Genomic DNA, 20,115 nt, shown 5'->3' with positions numbered 1-20,115 from the left:
TTTCCTTTATTACATAAATGAATAAGTACAAGAATTTCAAAGGATATTTTGAGTCTCTCCCTTTATAGATTATAAAACAGTACAGATGGATATAGTTGCAGAAATCCTGCCTAAGCTGAATGGAAAAGATGACCGTGCTACACAGTTTCATAAACTGTCTAGTAGTTTGTATAATGCAGCAAGGAAACAATTTATGTGATTTTGGGCATAGCCATTTAATAGCAAAAAGAGAGAGTCACAAGTGAATGGAACACATAATTCTATAAAAATGAGCTTCACCTATAACATTGTTGCATTACTTAAAAAAATATTGATTCCATGATTTTAGTCTTAGAATCAGTGTTGCAGTCCAGAAGTAGCTGAAGCAAATTCATGTTAAAAAAGAAAGAGAAAAAAGCTGTTTATATATCTACTCACAACCTGTATAGATTAAGTAGCTTTGAAAGACAAATAGTATTCTTGTGGTAATCACATCCTTTCCTCTCCAAAGAAGACAACAATATCTGTGGACAGCGTAACATTTCACGAGTCTCTTTTATAGCTTGTACTTGCTTATTTTCATTTTTCATTAGAGTGAACAACATTCCATGTTGGATGGGATTTTCTTAAGTGAGATGAAACTAGAAAATGATTTTCTTCCTTTCTCCATTCCTTTTTAAACGGGTACTCCTCAAACTCTCGATCTGTAGGGTGGCCAGTATTTGTATAAGATAGACAGTGCATACAAACGTTTTCAGATGTAAAAGGGTTCAGCTAACAACTTCATTTTATTTTTATGAAATTGTTTTATTTTTTATAAAACCCACCCCACATAAAGATAGCTGTGATGTACTTTATATTAAGGTTGAGAGAGTTTGTCTATTTTATAGAATTTGATATAATCCAGGCTCTAGCATGGGGCCTAATAAACAAACCTACGGATATATTTGATTTGGACTGCAAGTTGTTTTTCAAAACAGGTGATCGGTGATTCCGCAAAAAAGTCCAGATTTCCAGCTTCTCTGGAAAAACAGGGCCTTGGTCACAGGGGCCAAAGGTAGCAAACTCCTTTAGATGAGCCTTGTCAGTCCCCACCACTGATGCCAGTCCCAAGGAGACATGTCCAAGTAGGCTGGGGCTCTTGTTTTATTACAGCAATGTGAAAAGTGGTATGTCTTTGCCAACAGATAAACCGAAGATCAACATTTAGGAAAATGATAAATCTTTTTTAAAAAGAAAATAGATTAATCTATTTCTTTGTGGAAGCAAAAAGAATCATATAAGTTGAATATGAAAACAGTATATCTGGATCAAAAGAATATAACCTAAGATGCCACTATGAAACCCATCTGGCCAGCTTGTCTCACTTAGTCGCCTGCTTAGTGCTGGGGCATCTGTTTTTGTAGTCTCTTCCCTACACTTCAGATTAAGATCTTATGTTTAAGATTTCTTATCAAAATAATGATGTACAACATATTAATATGATCATATGGTTATTATAAGAATTTTGTATTAATGACATGCAAATAATTTTAAATGTAAAAACGTCAACTGATTAACAAAGTTACCACCTTTCGTATGAATAACAAAATACTGTATTTGATTTAAACATTGCAACTATAAGGAACAGGTACAGTTAGGAAAGGTACAGGGAAGATTAGATATTGATTTGATTTCAACTAATCATTTGATGGTGTACTCTTTAAATATAGAAACTCTTTTCTCATCACTGAAACCATTATACTTTTTTTTTTTGAGACAGTCTTACTCTGTCACACAAGCTGGAGTGCAATGGCAGGATCTCAGTTCACTGCAGCCTCCGTCTCCTGAGCTCAAGTGATCCTCCCACCTGAGCCTCCTGAGTAGCTGGGACTACATACACAGGACACCATGCTTAGCTAATTTTTAAAAATTTTTGTAGAGATGAAGTCTTACCATTTTGTCCAGGCTGATCTCAAATTCCTGGGCTCAAGTAATCCTCTCATCTTGGCCTCGCAAAGGGCTGGGATTACAGATGTGAGCTGCTGCACTCAGCATGTTAAACTAATTAATCTAGGTTGTGACTCCCTATTGCCTAGTACTAAAGTTTACTTTTCTTACCAAACTATTCTAAACCTAGCTTTCCGTGGTGTGCTATCAACTTACCTCACTATTTCCTTTTATTACACCCTTTATAGCTCAAATGTAAATTCATTATTCTGTATATGTATTCATTATTTTGTATACACCTCTTACCTCTAATGTAAATACTACCCATTCTTTAGAATCCAAATCAATTGTTACTTCTTCTATGAAATCTTTTCTGATCCTCTGAATTAGAGGAAAAGTCTTCTATATATTTTCAAAGTTCACCACATTCTATCATATGTACATATTTTTACATACACTAACTCTCTCTCTCCTAATCTAAAACTCCTTGAGGGTAAACGCCATTGTTCATTTATTCAAATATTTATTCTAGCTCTCTGCCAGCCAGCTGTGGAGATGTAATGCTCAACAAGACGTTATAGTGTCTGGTCTCTGGGAAGACTGTATTTTAAGGCTCCCATGGGGACAGGAACAGTAGAATGCAGAAGTACCTTGAGAGGTTAAGGAAGATTTCCCAGTGGAAGTGATGCCTGACGTGAGGCCTAAAGCTGCTTCTTTGCCCAGGCTGGAGTGAAGTGACATGCTCATAGCTCATGGCAACCTCGAACTCCCAGGCTCAGGTGATCCTCCTGTCTCAACCCCACCAAGTGGCTAGGACTACAGGTACATGCCACCACGCCACGCTAAAGAATCTTGAAGAATAATGGGAGTTGGGTAGGAGTAAGGAAGAGTTCCAAGCAGCAGAAAGAGCATGTGAACAGGTCCACAGGCAAGACAGGGAAAATCAAAGAAATTCATACTAGTCAGCATGGGGGACGGGTGACAAGAGGCAAGGCTAGATAGAGATAAGCAGAGGACAACTAGTGAATGGTTGTGTATACCAACATTAAAGAGCTTGCCTACATCCCAAGATAAGGGAGCCAGGGAAGGATTATTAAGCAAAAGAGTGACGTGATCAAATCTATTTTTAGACTGATTACTCCAGCTGCAGTAGTATGCAGAAAAACTGGGTGTGGGAAAAGGGGAGACCAGTTGGGGACAGTTATTCTTCAGGTTAAAATATATGGTAGTTTCAACTAGGGTAATAGCACTGGACTAGAGAAGTAGATGGCTTTAAAAGAATATTTAGAAAAAAATTTAGAAGAGTTAACAATTAGTTTATCCCTCCTGGAGCCTACCTTTCTTGTTCTACACACCTAAAATACAGTAGGTAATGTTCTCTAAATATGTGTTCTTGGAATTTAAAAAACAACAAACAAAAAAACTGCCTCCTTCTAAAGATATCCATTAAAGATATCCATGACAGCAACAAAGTAAGAAGCCCATATTCAAATGGCAAAATCCACATTATTTAAGTTATAAAATACCTGACATCAAATGAATGAAAAAGTCACTGGGGATGCTTTTGTACAGTAATTATAGGTAATTACATTACCTCTTCATCTGCTAATCCTTCTTCTTCCATGGCCACTTCTAATTTCTTCTGCCTTTTCAAAGGAAAAAATAATTTAAATTTTAAACACATTCCTAACTATTGCTATTTAAGAAATACACATTTATTTATTCAAGTTAACCACTTCAGTTTGCTATGCTAAAAAAAAAACTTTCAAGTTGGATCAAGATAATCACTAAGAATAGTTTTCCTTCTCAAAAAACAAATCCAGATTTTGCTTTCTCATACTGGCCAAATGAACAGTTTACTTCTAAAGTTTACTTCACTCTCCTGCCTAAATGAACTGTTGGCAATAACTCATGTTCTAATATGGAAAACACTGCTATCTAATGTTTAATCCACCAAAATCATTAATATTTCCTCAATGTTTATATTAGAAATATAAAAAGATGACTATAATGACTGAAAGTATAAAATTTTAAGGTAGATATCCCTGGTTCTAATACTTATTAGCTAAATGATCTTGGCTAAGTCCCTCACTTAAACTTTAAGCTCAATTTTCCTTCATTTGTCAATGAAAAATGTTAAGTGCAATTGTGTGTATTTTATTGTATTAAAAATCTTTGAAAATTGGAAAGTCATACATGTATATTTTTAAAAACCTACTAGCTACCAGAACATCTGCTTTTCTAGGTACCGCCAGGTTCAATTATTTTTTTTTTTAATGGCATCCTTAAAGTTAGTTAAGCTAAGCATTTGGGGTGAGGGCAGTGTGGATGAAGTAACTAAAGCTAGAGAGATGGCTGTGAAACACATTTTGCAACTCATTTCCAAGTGAATATTAGTATTTTATTTCTACTGTGCTAGTTTTCCCTAAACATAAACCTAGCAGAACTCCTCCTAATTAGTTTTGGAGTGTGTCAGAATAACACTAAGTTTCCAGGATTTGGGTATAAGGGTTAAGGACTGAAACCCTCCCACAAATTTTTTGATATTTGTTATTCATGGCTACATGTCCAAAGGTAAGCTTTTTCCTAAACCATCATTAAGATCACTTATTTCTACTTCTTTTGGAAGATTTATAACATTTAAAGCCTGTTGATACATCAGCACCCCACTGGAGAGGATGAGGCCTAAAAGCATATTCTCCATGACATGCTCCCTCAGTGCTTGCCATAGGCACCTACCTTGGTGCTTATTACACTGATTTTTATCTTTTATTTATGCATTATTTCCCCTAGGCCCCAACCCTTAGAAGGGAATATGCTCCTAACATCAGATCTGTGCTGCCATCACCTACTCCTAGGTACTTCAGTGCTGCTTGCTGAATGATTTCCAGTTTTCTCCTCTGCAGAGAGAATCCAGAGAGTGATAGGACCATTATTCTGGGAGGAGCTATCAACATATAAGCAACTTTATTCTTCTGTTGAATTTCCACTGTCCCTTTCTCAATTATTGCCAAGACTAACACTTCATGAAATAATTCCTCATTCTGGAAGAGATACAGTAACTTTTATCCATTTCTACCATATATAAACAGGAAAGATCCATGACTTCTGTTGTACATTTTTAAAAAAAGTTTTCCAACTAAAATACTCTTATGCTTTGCTCTGATTAGAAATTTATTGAGCATATGCATTTATCCAATTAGTTAAGCCTTAAAAATACATCACGTTTTCTTAAAGCATAAGCTTTTAGAAAATGAGCCAACTGTTTGACTTGACTTCCAGTGGCACCAAGCTGAGACTACTTTTTTTTCAATATTCTTACTTTCTTTTATTTGCTAATAAAAAGCAAACTGAATTTCTTTAACACTGCTGCAAGTAAAGACAATGAACCTTTTAAATTCTGATGAATTTTTTTAAGTGCCTGCTTTTTCTTCCTTGTCTTCTACTTTATTCACTCCCAGGATGATCTGATCACTTCCAGAGACTTTAATTACCCTTATAATTCATTTAATTATTGATATATTTAGATTTATTTCTAACTTATTTTGTGATATTTTGGTATTTCATTCATTTTTTCCATTTTTGGTACTTCAGTTTTTCTTTCTCTCTTGCATTATTTTGAACTGACATTTTTTTTCCTCGTTCCAAACTTTTCCTTCTACTAGTCTGGAAGTTACAAACTATTTTTATCATTTTATGGTTACTCTAGAAATTACAACATAATTTGTCAAACTCTGAAGCTAATTTCTATGCCCTTTCTACTAAGGTCATTAAGTTAATTCCAATTACTTCTTTCCTGAATTATATTCTTCTGTTGGAAAATATTATACTTTAATTTCTTTAATGTGTAAGATATTATCACTATTATTTCTGTTGCTTTATAGAATTTTTGTTGAGATTTATCCACTTGCTTACTATTTAAGTCTTCTATTGGTGATCACTTTCCTTCTGCCTAAATGGAACCTTTTGGAATTTCTGCTGGTGCTCTTTTTGTTTGTTTGCCTCTGCTCCATTTTCATTCCTCTCTTCACTTTCAGAGACAGGTCAGCTCTTCTAATGATTCTAACATGTTTCTCAACTCTCTTTCACATATTCCTATTCTAAGTTGATTTCTGAATAATTACTTATTTTCCAGTTCACTAATTCTCACCATACCTGTATCTAATCTGCCGTTAAACCAGTCCAAAATTAAATTAGACTCTTCCTCTCTATTTCATTTAAACTGTACCACTCTCAGTTTGCCTAGGCACACATTTCAGGGGCAACATTGACTTGTTTCCCTCACATTTCATATTTGGCTAGCAGCCACATTTTGTCAGTCTTTCTCACTTGTCAGTTCTCTGTTGTCGTCACAATCTTATTCAGGCCTCCTTTCCGTTTACCTGGACTACATCACTAGTCCTTCCTGTTTCTAATTCCCCACCTGGACCCCAAACCATTCTCTGTATCACAGCTAAAGTTCTCTTCCAGAGAAACACTTGTGATCATTTGATTCTTCTGCTCAAAAACATCCAAGACTCTCCACTACCACGAAAAGAGCTACATTAACAAAGCATCCAAGGCTCCGAGGATGTTGAAATGTGGCACATCCTGTGCTTGACCCAAATTGGACACTGTCTGACCTGGTGATTTCCTGTCTCTAATATCCTTCGTCCTGCTCTTTTGCCTCTTTCTCCTGCCTTTTATGCATGTATAAATAATACTTTTCCTTTAGAGCCCAGTTTAAATGCCACCACTATTTATGAAGGTTTCCCAATTGCCTTAGTCAAAAGCACATTCTCCCTTCCTTGTTCTTATTTTAATATTATCTTTACTCTTTCATGTAATATTATAAGTTTTACTATAAGTTTTCTAAAGGCAAAATAACATGTCATTCTTTTTTTATTCTTCTATTCCCACTGATGTGCACACAACACTGTAAACGTTTTTGGATTAAAGTCATTTATAAAGCATTCCCCCCACATTTTTTTTTTAGATGGATACTCTGTTACCCAGGCTGGAGTGCAGTGGTGTGATCTTGGCTCACTACAACCTTCAAGTGATTTTCCTGCCTCAGCCTCCTGAGTAGCTGGGATTACAGGCACCCGCCACCACACCCAGATAATTTTTTTGTATTTTTACTAGAGACAGGGTTTTACCATGTTGGCCAGGCTGGTCTTGAACTCCTGACCTAGGGTAATCTGCCTGCCTCAGCCTCCCAATGTGCTGGGAATACAGGCATGAGCCACCACACCCAGCCAGGCATCCCTTTAAAAGAAAATATACAGACATATAATTTCACGTTTGGAAAAGGTTTAAAACATACTTGACATGTGATATAAGTATATGGATGCACAAGACTTGGGGCACCTCAGGAAGCTACTCTGTGAAAATAAAACAAATGTCTATGTGCACTATCAGTACAGGAAACTTACAAACAGCATGCAGGGACCCATCATATTCATATTATTCATGGAAAACAAGCTTATACACCACTCACAGCACAACAGCTTAATTAACTAAAAAAAAAGTTTTCATTAGCCCTTACTATACCTGGTTTCTCTCTCTTCATGCTGTAAAATTAGGTTGCTATAAAAATTCTCCAATGTGAGCTTGGCTACAGTCACTCTTTCCCGGGTATGGTTGCTCATAGGAAAGGTTGTTGTAGTCCCTGCCGTCATTGCCATAGTAACAGATACTGAAACAACAAAGGAAACAAATTATTCAGTAAGAAAAAAACCTATCTTTTATAACAAACTCTGAAAATGTTTAATTTTAACTAAGAAAAATTCTACCCTAACTGTTAACACATCCAAATATTTCACATTATAAATAATACAAAGCTAGGGGAGAAAGAAAAAGCACTATTTCCAAAGCAAGAGAAATTCATATTGTTATGGCAAAACCAGGAGTAAATGACAGCAAAGAACCAGTGGCGTCCATACATAATATAGACACATTTATATACATTGTGTCACATTCAATAAGCATTCAAAACAAGAGAAGTTCCATCTACTTTGTTGTTTCATTACTAAATAAAATCTGTAAGACAGTGCTAATAGTTATATCCCTGATAATTGCCAGTCTAAGAGTTAATGTAGTTAAGTAGCTTCTGCCTTATGAATTCTATGAAACATGAAATGTTGTATCAAATATGCATATAAACACCAGTCTAAAGCAATTTTTACATATACTGCATGGGGTAACCACTTTTAGAAGCCAGACTCTGGATGGGGCCCATAGCTGCCCCATTTCATTCTGAATTCTGGGTCATTCCAAAAAGTGCTTTAACAAGGTATAGTAGACTTCTCCAGACTGTGCAGCCCATTTCATTTTCACATGAAACTCAAATGCCTATAGGAACCAAGAAGGAAACAGAAATGTATGAATGAAGCCAGCTAACAAGAGGGAAGCTTTGTGGCCTTAACTAGACGATGTATGTCTGCTTAAAGGCATTCCAGTGCCAACTTTTAGAGATTACTGGGCCACCCAAAGTAGATAATTTGGACTATTAGGTAAGGAGTGTGGCAAAATGTCTGCTTCAAAGTAGGGAAGACTGAACTCTGGTGGCTGTGGCAGGTGGGCACTGACCCTAAGAGACTTGCCTACCACAGGCACATCTGGACAAAAAGATTAGAACAGTTCATACATTAAAGAGGCTTTGCTCATTTAGATGAAAATCATAATAGACCATTCCAAAGAAGATCCAGCTTGCCAACAGTGACCATCCAAGGCATTCTTAGTTGAAAAGTATTCACCCAATCCTGCCTTCTATGTCCCAACATCCATCTTGCTTTAATTACATGAAGATACAGAGCCCTATATGTAGACCTGAACTGGACTAGATTCCAGGGTTGATGGAAGGAACCAAAAGATGTCAAGCAAATCAAGAATAGGTTGAAAGCAAACAATTATCTATGGCAAACTCCTAGTTCTACTGTTGTCCTGTTGGGGGTTTATACCTCAGTGTACTGCCTGAGCCTCGGAATCATTATGTCTAAAACGGAATCTACTGTTTTGGCATTATAAATCTGTTCCTCTGCTGACTGCTTTAAATGTTTTCATAATGAGAAGCTGATGATGTCACTTGTTTAGAATCATTCACGGCTCCTCATTGCCTACTACAAGCTAAATTAGCTAAACATAATAAATAAGAACAACTTACATACATTTGAGTGTGTGTAAATATCAGGCACTTTATAATATTTTACTCACTGATTTCCCCCTTCTTCTCTCCTGAGAATTTACGATAGAGGCACCTGCCATGCATGATTGCATTTCATCCTCACAACAGCCCTGCAAAGAAGGGAAGTGAAGTCTGAACAGTCACATAGCTAGTGTGATGAGGAGTCAGGACTCCAACTTGCTATCCTTATCTGCTGCTTTTTATCTTTTCTATCATTATCTGCTGCTCTTCCTCACCACTCATTCTTTTCCCAAAATACCTGGCTCTTTCAAGCCTCCAGTCTTTTGCATGACCTATCCCTGACCTATCCACCACTCTCTCTGCAGGAATCCTGCTGATCCTTTATGGCCCACTTTAGCTGAAGTCTTACTGTGGTGACTTCTCTAACATGCTCTACCAGAAGAGGCATCACATTTCTCAATTTTTTGTGCATGTTCTCTAACATTGGTAGCCTGGCACTGGTGCTTATCACTTCTAAGAAAAATTCAACCCTAACTCTAACAGTTATTCCACCAAACCAGGAATGCCTCCAGGCAAGAACTCTTTCTGATTCATTTTTCAAAACTCCCCACAACAGCACTGCCTCTGACACAGAGTAGGCATGAATGAATGAATGAATGAATGAGACAACCTATTGATGGGGGGGGGGGTGCTGCAGGAGTAGTTGAAAGAATTAGCCAACAGTCAAGTACTCTATAAAGACTGGCTAATAAGCAACTGTGGAAAAAGAAATTGCAGAAGGTAGAAGTTAGAAATTAAAAGATCTAATCCCAGCCTTGTTGCTAACTGATCATATGGTCTTATTCAAATCACCAGAACACCCTTAACTCAAGTCACTTTTCCCGAAACAGGGCTTATAATATTTGCTCTGCCTGGTTCACAGACCTAGTCTAAGGCCATTTGAGATCACACACAGGAAAGCCACAATGGCTCATACAAATTTAAGATACTATTCTAGGTACCTAGTTTAATCTTTTTATTGTGCTAAATCTTTACTAATAATGAGTGTTATTTTTAAAACAATAAGTAATGAAAAATAAACTCAAGAATTATCATGGCCAAGTGATTTTTAAGAATTTAGCTGGCTGGGCGTGGTGGCTCATGCCTGTAATCCCAGCACTTTGGGAGGCCGAGGCAGGCGAATCATGAGGTTAGGAGTTCGAGACCAGCTTGGCCAACATGGTGAAACCCTGTCTCTACTAAAAAAATACAAAAAAATTAGCCATGTGTGGTGGCACGCACCTGTAGACCCAGCTACTCAGGAGGCTGAGGCAGAAGAATCGCCTGAACCCAGGAGGCGGAGGTTGCAGTGAGCCAAGATTGCGCCACTGCACTCCAGCCTGGGTGACAGAGAGAGACTCAGTCTCAAAAAAAAAAAAAAAAATTAAGCTGCTCTTACTGGATTGCTATCTAAGACAATCCTGCCAAACCATTTTTGGAAATTTCAGCATCATTGGCCTCATGTTCTGTGTTTCAGGATCAGATGCAGAAAGGTCAAAGAATGCTAGGCACAGTGGCTCATGCCTCTAATCCCAGCACTTTATGTGCCAAGATTACTTGAGGTCAAGAATTTGGGACTAGCCCGAGATCTCGTCTCTTAAAAAAAAAAAATTTTTTTTTTTTAAATTAGCTGGGTGTGGTGGTGCACACCTGTAGTCATAGCTACTCTGAAGGCTGAGGCAGAATTTATTGAACCTTTATTCAAGGTTACAATGAGCTGTGATTGTACCACTGTGCTGCAGCCTGGGCAATGGAGCAAGAACCTGTCTCTAACTTTAAAAAAAAAAAAAAAAAGGTCAAAGAAGGAAAAGTGAAACAGGGATGGTACACAGAAAACATCTCTCAAATCAAATAACAACTGTTAACTGGGGCTTGGAGTGGGAAGGGAAGGATGGACTGGAAATTTAGGAATTTATGCAAATTTAAGAAATCCAGACTATACAAAGTTAAATAAGTTTCTTACTATAACACTTCCCAGCATCTTTCAGTTTTTATTGTTGTTGTTTTGGAGACAGAGTTTTGTTCTGTAGCCCAGGTTAGAATGCAATGGCGCAATCTCAGCATAATGCAACCTCAACCTCCCAGGTTCAAGGGATTCTCCCACCTCAGCCTCCCTAGTAGCTGAGATTACACGTGCACACTACTGTTTATATATTTAGTAGAGATGGGGTTTTACCAAATTGGCCAGCCTGGTCTCGAACTCCTGACCTCAAGTGATCCGCCTGCCGTGGCCTCCCAAAGTGCTGGGATCACAGACATGAGCCACCTTGCCCGGACTTCCCAGCATCTTTAATATGCTAACATGCATCCTAAACCCTTCAAAAGAGGATAGGTATACAATTTGTAGCAGTATTATAGTGAACCTCCCCTAGGCATATAAAATTCAAGTTCATAGATAACTTCTCTTCCAATGCTTTTTGGTAAACAACTGCCTGTTACTTTTTCAACAAAGATTTGAGGTGAAGAAACCTTAAAAGTTCCATCAAAGAGCAACACCCTACGATTGTAGAATGGTTTCTGACTTGCCTTGTATTTGTTGTAGCAAATAGATACTAGCGAACAGAGAAAATGTCTGGAAGATCTATAGCCAATAAGAATTTATAAAGTGGTTTGCTGCTTTACAGATTTGCCTTTACAAAGGGTCAAGACCCAACTCTAGTTGTCCAAGGCCTTATATATTTCTTTCAAAAAGTGAATGGTGAAAAACAAAAAACAAACTTTTATAGTACCTCTTGAAGAAAAGCACAAAAAATAACACATCATTCACAGTTATGTTGTTCATAGTTATGCCTGCAGAAGTTGGAGAGAAAGACATATGTTGAACTTGGGGTGTGGTCTTAGAGGGAGCTGACTGTCTGCCAAGGGGCCTCGTCAGGCAGGCTGCCCTGCCTGGTCTGCCAAGCTGCAAGATCTGGCCCTCTGCTGCCACTGTCTCAGGGCAAGCAAATTCTGGAATCCACTTTATCCTAACAAAGTTGACAGAAGACTAATATACAAGATAGAAAGGCAACGTATCGATTTACACAGTAAGAAACTGAGTGACAAAAAATTAGGTTCAGAAGATTGCTTGGCAAGCATGGCGTCAAAACAAAGAGAACTGTTATTCAATTTAAATGTTTAATGGCATCAGGATGAGGCAGAATCTGAAAAACACAAGGCTGATGGCTATTTTGCCTAGGGCGCCTAGGCCCACTGGAGAGTGGCTGTAGGAGGTGGTGTGCTACTGACCAGGCCTTCCAAGAATGAAGCCAAATTGGGGGGCCAGAGGTGGGAACTTCTGAGGAACATTATTGAGCAAAACTTTTGAGGAAATTTTTGTGAAACATAAAGAAGTGCTAGGGAATTCAAAATAATCCCAAATAACGAAATTATCTGCATTAACAGTATAGAAAGAGTGGCACATGTCTGTAGCCTCAGCTACTTGAGATGCTGAGACAGGAGGGTCACCTGAGCCCAGGAGTTCAAGGCTGTGGTGCACTATGGTGGCGCCTATGCATAGCCACTACACTCTAGCCTGGGTTACAGAGCAAGACCCAGGCTAAAAAAACAAAAACTCAACAATATAAAAATACATATGAGGTCATTTTAGATAAATATTTATGAACCTGCGGTCTTCATAAAAGAAGATAAACAGAAGATGAGGTTTCTGCTATCATAAGAAAATGTAATTAGTTTTACTCCAAAATCAGAAGTGGATGATAAGTAATGAAATACTACTTTCAGACACTATATAATTTAGTCATGATTATGATGTTCTTTCCATTGTAGTTACACAGACATGTATGCCTTGTTTAAAAACCAAGTAAGAGCAAAATCTCTTCTATTTATCTTTGTAATGAAAGCATCACAGTACCTGGCAAAGTGCTGGGCACACAGTAGGCATTCTGTAAGTGATGGTAACTCAACTCTAAAGTAATAGATTTTAAATTATATGTGTGTTTCATATATAATAATTTCATTTGGATTAAGAAATACAGAATCATTTGGTATTCTATTAACCTTCAGAAATACATTTGCAGAAAAAACAAAAATCCCACCCTTATGCATTATTATACAGTATCTTTGTAGAGACTGGCTTTAAAAACAATAAAAATTTATTTCCTTTTTACCAGACACAAACAGACTTTAAAAAATTTTAATTATACAAAACTAAGAAGTTATCAAATTATTAAAAAGAATAGTCTAGATGACTGGCACTTACTGTATTACAAATTTATTCCTTTAATGGATTTAACACTGTTCTTTTCTTTTATTAAAGCCCTTTCTTTGGCCAGAAAAAGAACAGGATACAATTTGCAAGTCTAGAATTCCTGTTGTGATAAAAACAACACAAGGTGCCCTTGAATTTCCTGTTCACGTGTGTTTTCTCCAGACTGCTCTATTCATTAATGGAGACACTACCAATAGTTAAGTCCAACATTCTTTACTTTATCAAGCCTGGGGAAAGGAGATAACAAATCTGGCACTCAGGCCATTTATAAATAGATGTGGTATCTCCAACTATTTACCATCAAACTTCTAAAGGAAGAAAATAGAACAACTTTACCTGGCTGTAAAACAAATTATTTAACTGGTGATTTCACCTTAGTTTTCAAATACTACATTTCAGAGGAAGGAGTGTCCTTAATACTACTATATTGCCTTGTAGTATAAAAATTCTCCTAAAGTCAATTCTCTAGTTACAATCACACTGCCCTAGTCCTCAGATTGGACACTGCATAAACTGGATCCCTAATGAAAGGGCAGCCACAACTTATTTCCTTTGTGAGGCACAGTCTAAAAGGCAAGAAATTCATAGTCAGGTGAAGATTCAAATCCCAGCATTAACTTTTACTAATTGTATTATTTTCAAGCAACACTTAATGCAGATACATACTATGTTGACCCTATGAAGTGCTGAGAAGACTGATAAAACACAGTTCCGGCCCTTAGGGAGTTCATGATATTAAGAAAACACAAAGTAGGGATAAATCAGCTCTTCAAGAGGAAGGGTAATCAAAGGTTTAATAGAAGAGGTAATGCCTGAACTGAATCTTGGAGGCGAAGGGGCTGTAGTAGTTCACCAGTCAGATGGACTTGCAGAGAAGGACGAGCTAGCTGTAAGGCATCAAATACACTGACATACTTAAGCATACAGATAGACTGAGCATTTTTGATTGCATGGCAGAAGATGAAGGTAGAAATAAAGATCTTTTTTATCATGTTAAAAAATTATCCTGAGCATAAATGGGAATCACTCAAGGCTTTTAATTTAGTGAAAACCTAACAGCAATTACAGAACATTTATTGAGTGTTTACCCAAGTACCAAGAATTCTTCTAAGAATATTACATTCTTAGAAGCATTTAATTCTCCTAACCAGCCCTCAAATCCCATCTGATTTGCACTTTGGATAGATTATGCTGGTACAGTGGGGGATGGCCAAAAGGCTGGACGTACAGATTAGACTAGAGGAAGTAAATCTGCTCAGGAGGCCTCAATAACAAATAGTCAAGGCTTACAACCCGGTAGCCTGCGGACTTAATTTGTTCGGCTTGTGCTACAATTTAGAAAGTAGACGGTTTCACATGAAAATCCAGATTTCTGGTTCCTCCTAAAAAGTCTGATCTGTTCACAATGAGCTCTTGTTCCTGCCTGCACACAGACAGCTGGAGCAGAGCCACAGCCGGCCCCTTATAATACCACATCCCACCTGACCACCTCTCTCACATCCCCAGACTCCTTCACTCATTTTATTACCCACCTGCTTCCTTTACGGTACACTTGAGATTACAGAATAGTGAGGGCCTAATTAAGATAGTAGCAGAAGTGATGAAAAGAAGCCTCAGTCAACTAGAAAGACTGAAATCTCTAATTATTTCTAAGTTTCAGATTTGGGTGACTAGGTAAATGATGCTACCATCAATAAGGTCAGAAAGTGTAAGAAAAGCTAACTTGATGGAGAAAGAAAGTTAGTTTAAGGCTGATCCTGTCTGAGTTATTTAACCTGAGTCAGGATCCACATTTCTAAAATGGAGATCATAAATGCCAACCTTATAGGGTTGATATGATGCTTTGATGGTGGCAGAGCACAGGATGAAAGGCCAGATTGCCTGGATCTGAATTTTGGCCCAGCCATTCACTAGCTGTGTGATTTTAGGCAAATTAAACTTTAAACTTTCTATGTGTCAGTTTCATGTTAAACAAATATAATAATAGCCAACTTGTGTGCATGCTTATTATGTTAATATAAGACTTTAGAGAATTCTAAGTTAGTATCTGTGAAAGGACTGAGATAAGTCATGGGTTTGATAAATAAGTGAAAAATATTTTCAAAGTACCTCCTGGCTCATGTTAATGCTTAAAAATTATTAATTTTCTTCCCTTCCCTGCTCAATCTTCCTGCTCATCCCTCCTGCTGTGGGCTGCTACCATAGTCAGTTAAGTTTGTAAATTTAGTCTCTAATAGATAGTCCCTCTCTCTTCTGATCTTAGCCTACTTCGTTTGACAAATCAGATTGCTTTTAATGGAGAGGGGAGAAAAATGCATCAAAAAAATATTTAAAGTAAATAAAGAACTCTTGGTAGAAGTCTTACTAAAAGTTAGTAGTGACTTGGGGTAGAACTAGAGGTAGAAGTGTTCCATGGAAGAACCACTTCTCTCACAAAAGAGAAATTCTCATGAGGCAACACACACCAATATATTTATAATCTCTTTACTGTGTCTGCTGTTAACAGCTTTTGTTTTTGTTTTTATTTAGCATGGCCCTCTCCATGTGGCGTATGCCCAGATCACTAGACCAGAGGGACACATTTCATTAACAGACACACTTGTCTTTGCTCCTTCTGTGAGTCTTAAGGTTGGTGATAACGGCACAGTGGTGCTGAACTCAACATTATCATTTTTATCAACATTATCATTTTTATTTTCAAAACCGTTTTAGAAATAGACAGTTTTCCTATGGACAAAAACATAGTTCAGTCGTTGAGTATCTGAAAGCTCATTTGGCTACAGTAATGCTGTTCATGGCAGACTACCTGGCTTTATTAGTCCAAATAATTACTAAAAATCCCTCTGAACTTAATTTTTTTAAAATTTGCAATGAGAAGGGAAAGTGTTTATAAACCAAATGTGAACCATTAAACTAAGAGGTAAATTTACCAAAGGAGCAATTTATTTAAAATTCTATTTACCAATCTTAATGTTTACAGTATCACCCTGTTTTTCTCAAGAATATTTAGAAAGAAGCAGTCTACTCTTATAATACTTACAAAATTGTTCTATTGCCATATGCCTATCTAGTAATGCATTAGATTTTGTCTGCAAAAAAATGCTCGGCTGAATCTACCACGCCATAGTTAACTTTAAAAAATTACCTCAGCAGAAATGCCACATAACTTTAAGTATTTATAATCTAGTGCACCTCAGTGGGAAAAAAAAATCAATGCCAATTTTTAGATAGTAGAGGCATCCTTAAAATAATTTTAAATTAGTTTCTATTACTGTCACACACAAGCACATACAAAAAAATAATTGCTTTAACTGACATAAAAGAGAAAAAAAGCCACAATTTGCAAGAAATGGGAGTAAAGGGTAGGGGGGAGGGAGATGATGGGTAATGAAGGTGAAGGGAGACCAGAGTGAGTATGTCAACATTATTAAGGGAGTAAATATTCAGAGGTAAAACAAAAACAACTGGGAAAAAACAAATTTATATTATATATATATATAACTAAAATGATGTATATTTGTTATTCATATTTAATTACAAATAAATATATATATATATATGGAGAGAGAGAAACATTTATAGAATTTATAAAGATGAATTAAGTAGCCTAGGGCAACTTTTGGAAAGCATGAGAGCATGGTTCGGGGAAAGACAGACACTGCAGTGATCTAGAGAATTTGGGACCAGCAGATTTAAACTATGGCTCTGAAATGTGGGTTTGGATGAGTGAGATGGTAGCTAGTATACCTAGAAGGATCTATCCTTCCCTTTGCCTTGTCAGTTGAGCCATGCTTTCATCTATTAATACGTCCAATAGCCCAACATCATAAGTTTGTTTTTTTTTTTTTCTTTTCACTTCTGTTATAAAGAATATGGGTCAGTTAAAAGTAAGACAAATGATTTTTTAAATAGTGAAATTTAGAGTTTAAAATAAATGTATACTTTAAAAATGTTAACTTTAAAGACATAAACTTAGAAATGGAAAAATAATACTGTTCGCAAAAGTAGCAAGGAGGAGGAGATGGAGTACAACATTTATAAAATATGTAATAATCTTGGCCAGGCATGGTGGCTCATGCCTGTAATCCTAGCACTCTGGGAGGCTGAGGCAGATGGATAACTTGAGGTCAGGAGTTCGAGACCAGCCTGGCCAATATGGCGAAACCCCATCTCCACTCAAAATACAGAAAAATTAGCTGGGCATGGTAGCACACACCTGTAATCCCAGCTACTTGGGAGGCCAAGGCACAAGAATCACTTGAACCCAGGAGGCAGAGGTTGCAGTGAGCCGACATCACAGGACTGCCCGCCTGCCTGGGTGACAGAGCGAGACTCTGTCTTAAACAAAACAAAACCAAACCTTGATTTTAAAAAGTCTTGGATTTTAATAAGGTAACCTAATCATAGATTGTGGCAGGAAGAGAAGAGGAGAAGACATTCAATTAATAGTATTGGAACAACTGGTTATCCATTTTGGGAAAAAATCAAGTCAGATTTCATTTCACTCCAAAATGCAAAATAACTAGCAAATGCTTCAAAAGGACAAACATAAAACCTAAAGGAAGGAAAGAATGAGGGAAGGAGGGGAAGAAATAAAAGTTAAAAAAATTAAACTTCAAAAAAATTACAGGAAAATATAGATGAATACTGCATCTTCAGAAGGAACGGGCTTTCTTTAAAAAAATCATCACAATGACAACTCATACTGCATTTCATTATACAAAAATCTGGAATATACATATGTATATACTGTATATCAAAAAGATTAAAAGAATAATTTGGAGAAAAACACTGTAAAATAACAATGTCTAAGTATATCTAAAAGCAGGCCGGGTATGGTGGCTCACATCTGTGATCCCAGCACCTTGGGAGGCTGAGATGGTGGATCTCTTGAGGTCAGGAGTGTGAGACCAGCCTGGCCAACATGGCAAAACCCCATCTCTACTAAAAACACACACAAAAAATTAGCCAGGCGTGATGGTGTCCGCCTGTAGTCCCAGCTACTCGGGAGGCTGAGGCAGGAGAATCATTTGAACTTGGGAGGCGAAGGTTGCAGTGGGCCAAGATCCCATCACTGCACGCCAGCCTGGGCAACAGAGTGAGACACTGTCTTAAAAAAAAAAATACATACATATATATATATATATCAAATAAGTACATACATAGCTTTTTTAATATTAAAGTTGTAAGGAGGCAAAGACCTAATAAATGGATAAATAACACTATTTGACAATAAATAGGAATAGTTTAAAATGTAAATCAAAGACATGGAAACTTTAAAATAATGCAGTATGTTCCCTATACGAAAGCAGTCAGAATTTAACGGGAAAATACCCCCTTAGTGAGGTCCAGTCTGTCATGAGGTACCTTTCTATGCCCCATATGCACTTGTGCTAACTGGCAGAGATGTGACCCTTTCTAATAGGCAATACGGTAATTTATACCAAGAGCCATAAAGATTTTTTATATTTTGACATAACAATTCCAACTTTCGGATTCTTTCCCAAGGAAATAACCAAAATTGCAGCAAAGATTTTTTTAAATAAAAGCATTATTTTAAATAGCAAACAAATTAAACCAAATGTTTAAAATTAAGTGAAATGATCGATGGAATGATGATAGTATAAAATATCATTGAAAGAACACAGAAGAAAATTTTCCCTGCAAATTTTAACATGAAAAATGTTAAGTAAATAAGCAGGATATAAAGTTCTATTTTCAAGTACAATGCGAACTCAACTATACAAAAATGGGGAAGTTAAATTGTGATGTAAGAACAATGTGAAATTATGGATGATTTAAATTTTGTCTTTTATCGCTTTTTGAATTTTCCAAATTTTTGATAATGGGAAAACAGCCATTTTTATAATCAGAAAGAAAACATTTAAGAGTGATCCTAGGAGAGTGTTGGAGGTGGGGGAGATAAAGGGGAATCAAGTTGCACTACTTTTCAGCACACAGAGGTGGTTTTTCAGGTACCACTGTACTTGGATTTTTTTTTTCCTATAAACCAAATTCTTAGTTCTGGTTTAGTGGCAGCAAAAAAAAAAAAAAAAAAAAAAATTGGATGTCATGGAACAAAACTAAAGACAAATGAGAATAATAATAAAAGGAAATTTGAAGAAAGTTTTCTGGTCATATCTTACACTTGAGATTTTAGGGCAACCATTTTTTGGTGGCTTATACCCACCTGTGCATATCTACAAAGGCTCAAACTATCACTCTCTTCTCAAATAGCTTTTCCACTGGTGACTAGAAAGGCCCATACCAAAAACCAAAAAGCAGAACAGCACAACTGTTAGCTAAATGATCTTCAAATCTTATTTAAAGTAAAGGAAATACTCCTTCAAAATCATACAAAGAAGAGAGAAACAAAGTGAATGCTCTAGTTAAGGAAGATGCCCACCCCCTTTATTCCTTCCTTGCCTGTTTTAAGGGAGATAATGCCTGATTCAAAACATCAGTATGCCCGAAATGCATATTTAGAGCTAAAAAGTGAAGGTTTGGTGTGTGTGACCAGAGAACAACAAATGAATGTACAAGGCAGGAAAAGAATGAGTGGTGAGAGGCGGGGACACCCTGGCAAAGGGAAGGGGAGGAGCAAGCTTGGGAAGCAGCCTGAACACATAAACCTATACAAAGCTTGGGCAGCTTGGAACACTTGCTTTTCATTTTCTTAAAAGTAAACTTTGAATAGGAATGAGAGAGCATGAGACAGACCAACCAGACACTTGTATGCACAACAAAACTTGAAAATATACTGAGTTAAGTGAGGATGTAAAATATAAATTTCAAATACAAACTCAAATTTTAATTTTCCCATTCATTCAAA

At 36.9% G+C, this 20,115-nt stretch overlaps 1 protein-coding gene across 2 annotated transcripts in view; it reads right to left on the bottom strand.

Annotated features, from left to right (window-relative positions):
* STK38L (serine/threonine kinase 38 like) overlaps window positions 1-20,115 on the bottom strand; it is a 79,617-nt gene that overhangs the window by 20,807 nt on the left and 38,695 nt on the right. The window contains exons 2-4 of one of the 2 annotated variants that reach the window (XM_017507069.2): window positions 7,441-7,585; window positions 4,761-4,808; window positions 3,503-3,554 (exon numbers count right to left, since the gene is read on the bottom strand). In XM_017507069.2, coding sequence (XP_017362558.1) covers window positions 3,503-3,532 — 30 coding nt within the window. In that variant the 5' untranslated portion in view covers window positions 3,533-3,554; window positions 4,761-4,808; window positions 7,441-7,585. The remainder of the gene's footprint in view (window positions 1-3,502; window positions 3,555-4,760; window positions 4,809-7,440; window positions 7,586-20,115) is intronic. The other variant, XM_017507066.2, reaches the window with a different exon arrangement.

The sequence above is a fragment of the Cebus imitator genome, unplaced genomic scaffold (assembly GCF_001604975.1).
Source record: "Cebus imitator isolate Cc_AM_T3 unplaced genomic scaffold, Cebus_imitator-1.0 Scaffold367, whole genome shotgun sequence".
Lineage (NCBI taxonomy): Eukaryota > Metazoa > Chordata > Mammalia > Primates > Cebidae > Cebus > Cebus imitator.
This window is presented reverse-complemented; position numbering and strand designations above follow the sequence as displayed.